The following is a 1,502-nucleotide window of genomic DNA, read 5'->3' as shown; positions in this document are numbered from 1 at the left end:
GTGTGTAGAAGTGTTTTTTGCCCATTCACCTAATCTATTAATATCCCTTTGTACGCTGTGTTGAAAGCTTCCTAACTTTGTACCATCAGCAGATTTGGATGTATGACTTTCTGTGCCATCATCTGAATTGTTAATAATAATATAAATAATTGAGGCACTAAGATAGAACATTGTGGGAGTTCTCAGGTCACATCCTGCCAATCTGAGTATCTACCCATCATCCCTACTTTGTTGCCTGCCACTCAATCAATTTTCCAGCCTTGCCAGTAATTTGTCCTTAATTCCATGGGCTCCTGCCTTATTTGACAGTTGCTTTTGTGGAACTTGATCAAAAGTCTTCTAGAAGTCAATATAAACAACATCCATAGATGTTCCCCTGTTTACTACCTCCGTCACTGCTTTAAAAAATTCAATGAGTTGTGTCAGAGGATTCAAAACTTTTACTCTGTTTTCTTCCCACAAATGCTGCTAGACCTGCTGAGATTTGCTAGCAATTTCGGTTTTCCTCTTGCAGTCTTCCCAAAAAATTCATGACTTGATCAATTTCTGAATCTGGCGGGAGGACTTCTGTGGCTAGGGACATCAGAAAATGAGGTTGATGGTCTATGGCTTATAGAATCTCTGCAGTGAGGAAGCAGGCCATTCAGCCCACACTAACCCTCTGAAAAGCAGAGATAACAAGGTGTAGAGCTGGATGAACACAGGAGGCCAACATTTTGGGCCTAGACCCTTCTTCAGAAATGGGTCCCCACCCAGACCCAACAGGTTTCCCAACATTCTCCCTGGACGTTAGATACAATTGCCCACAGCCCCAAACCACACATTCTTGGACTATGAGAGGAAACCTCACACAAACACGAGGAAAATGAGCAAACAGCACACAGACAGGTAGAATCGAACCAGAAACCCTAGCATTATAAGGCAGTAGGGCTAAACCACCGAGCCAGCGAACAGTCAATAGTGCTGAAGGGTGGAGTCAGGGAGAGGGTTAGAACGGACTGAAAAGAGGGGGCGGGGCAAGTGGGTGGGCGGGGCTAAGGTGGGGGCAGCGTCAGGGTGGGCGGAGCCATAGTGATAGGCGGAGCCGAAGGCAGGGGGCGGAGTCAGATGGGCGTGCCCGACGGCTGGGTGCGTCCCGGTGTTGTCCCGGCCCGGGGAGGGGATGGGCCCAGGAGGAGGCTGGTCCGGGGACGGGGCGGGGAATGCCCGGACCTGACACACGGAGCCGGCAGGGGGTGGGGTTGTGTGTTTGTGGGGGAGGGCCTGCTGTCAGGCAGACCGGCCCAGTCCGGCCCGGAGTGTGTCGGTTCCCTACGCTGGCACTGTCTCTGTCTGTGTGGGGCTGAGTGTGTCTCTGTGTGCGCCATGGAGAGGAAGCGCACAGACTGTCCGTGTCTGCCGCCAGGCTGGAAAAAGGAGGAGGTGATCCGGAAATCGGGGCTGAGTGCCGGCAAGAGCGATGTTTATTATTACAGGTACTGCGGGGAGGGGGGGGGGGGGGG

At 51.7% G+C, this 1,502-nt stretch overlaps 1 protein-coding gene across 1 annotated transcript in view; it reads left to right on the top strand.

Moving 5' to 3' along the window:
- Positions 1 to 1,249: 1,249 nt before the first annotated feature.
- Positions 1,250 to 1,502, top strand: part of LOC109911673 (methyl-CpG-binding domain protein 2-like) — a 59,183-nt gene continuing 58,930 nt past the window's right edge. The window contains exon 1 of the mRNA XM_048603995.1: positions 1,250 to 1,475. Coding sequence (XP_048459952.1) covers positions 1,366 to 1,475 — 110 coding nt within the window. The 5' untranslated portion in view covers positions 1,250 to 1,365. The remainder of the gene's footprint in view (positions 1,476 to 1,502) is intronic.

The sequence above is a fragment of the Rhincodon typus genome, chromosome 1 (genome assembly GCF_021869965.1).
Source record: "Rhincodon typus isolate 14 chromosome 1, sRhiTyp1.1, whole genome shotgun sequence".
Lineage (NCBI taxonomy): Eukaryota > Metazoa > Chordata > Chondrichthyes > Orectolobiformes > Rhincodontidae > Rhincodon > Rhincodon typus.
Note: the sequence above shows the minus strand (reverse complement) of the source record. Positions and strands in the feature narration are given on the sequence as shown.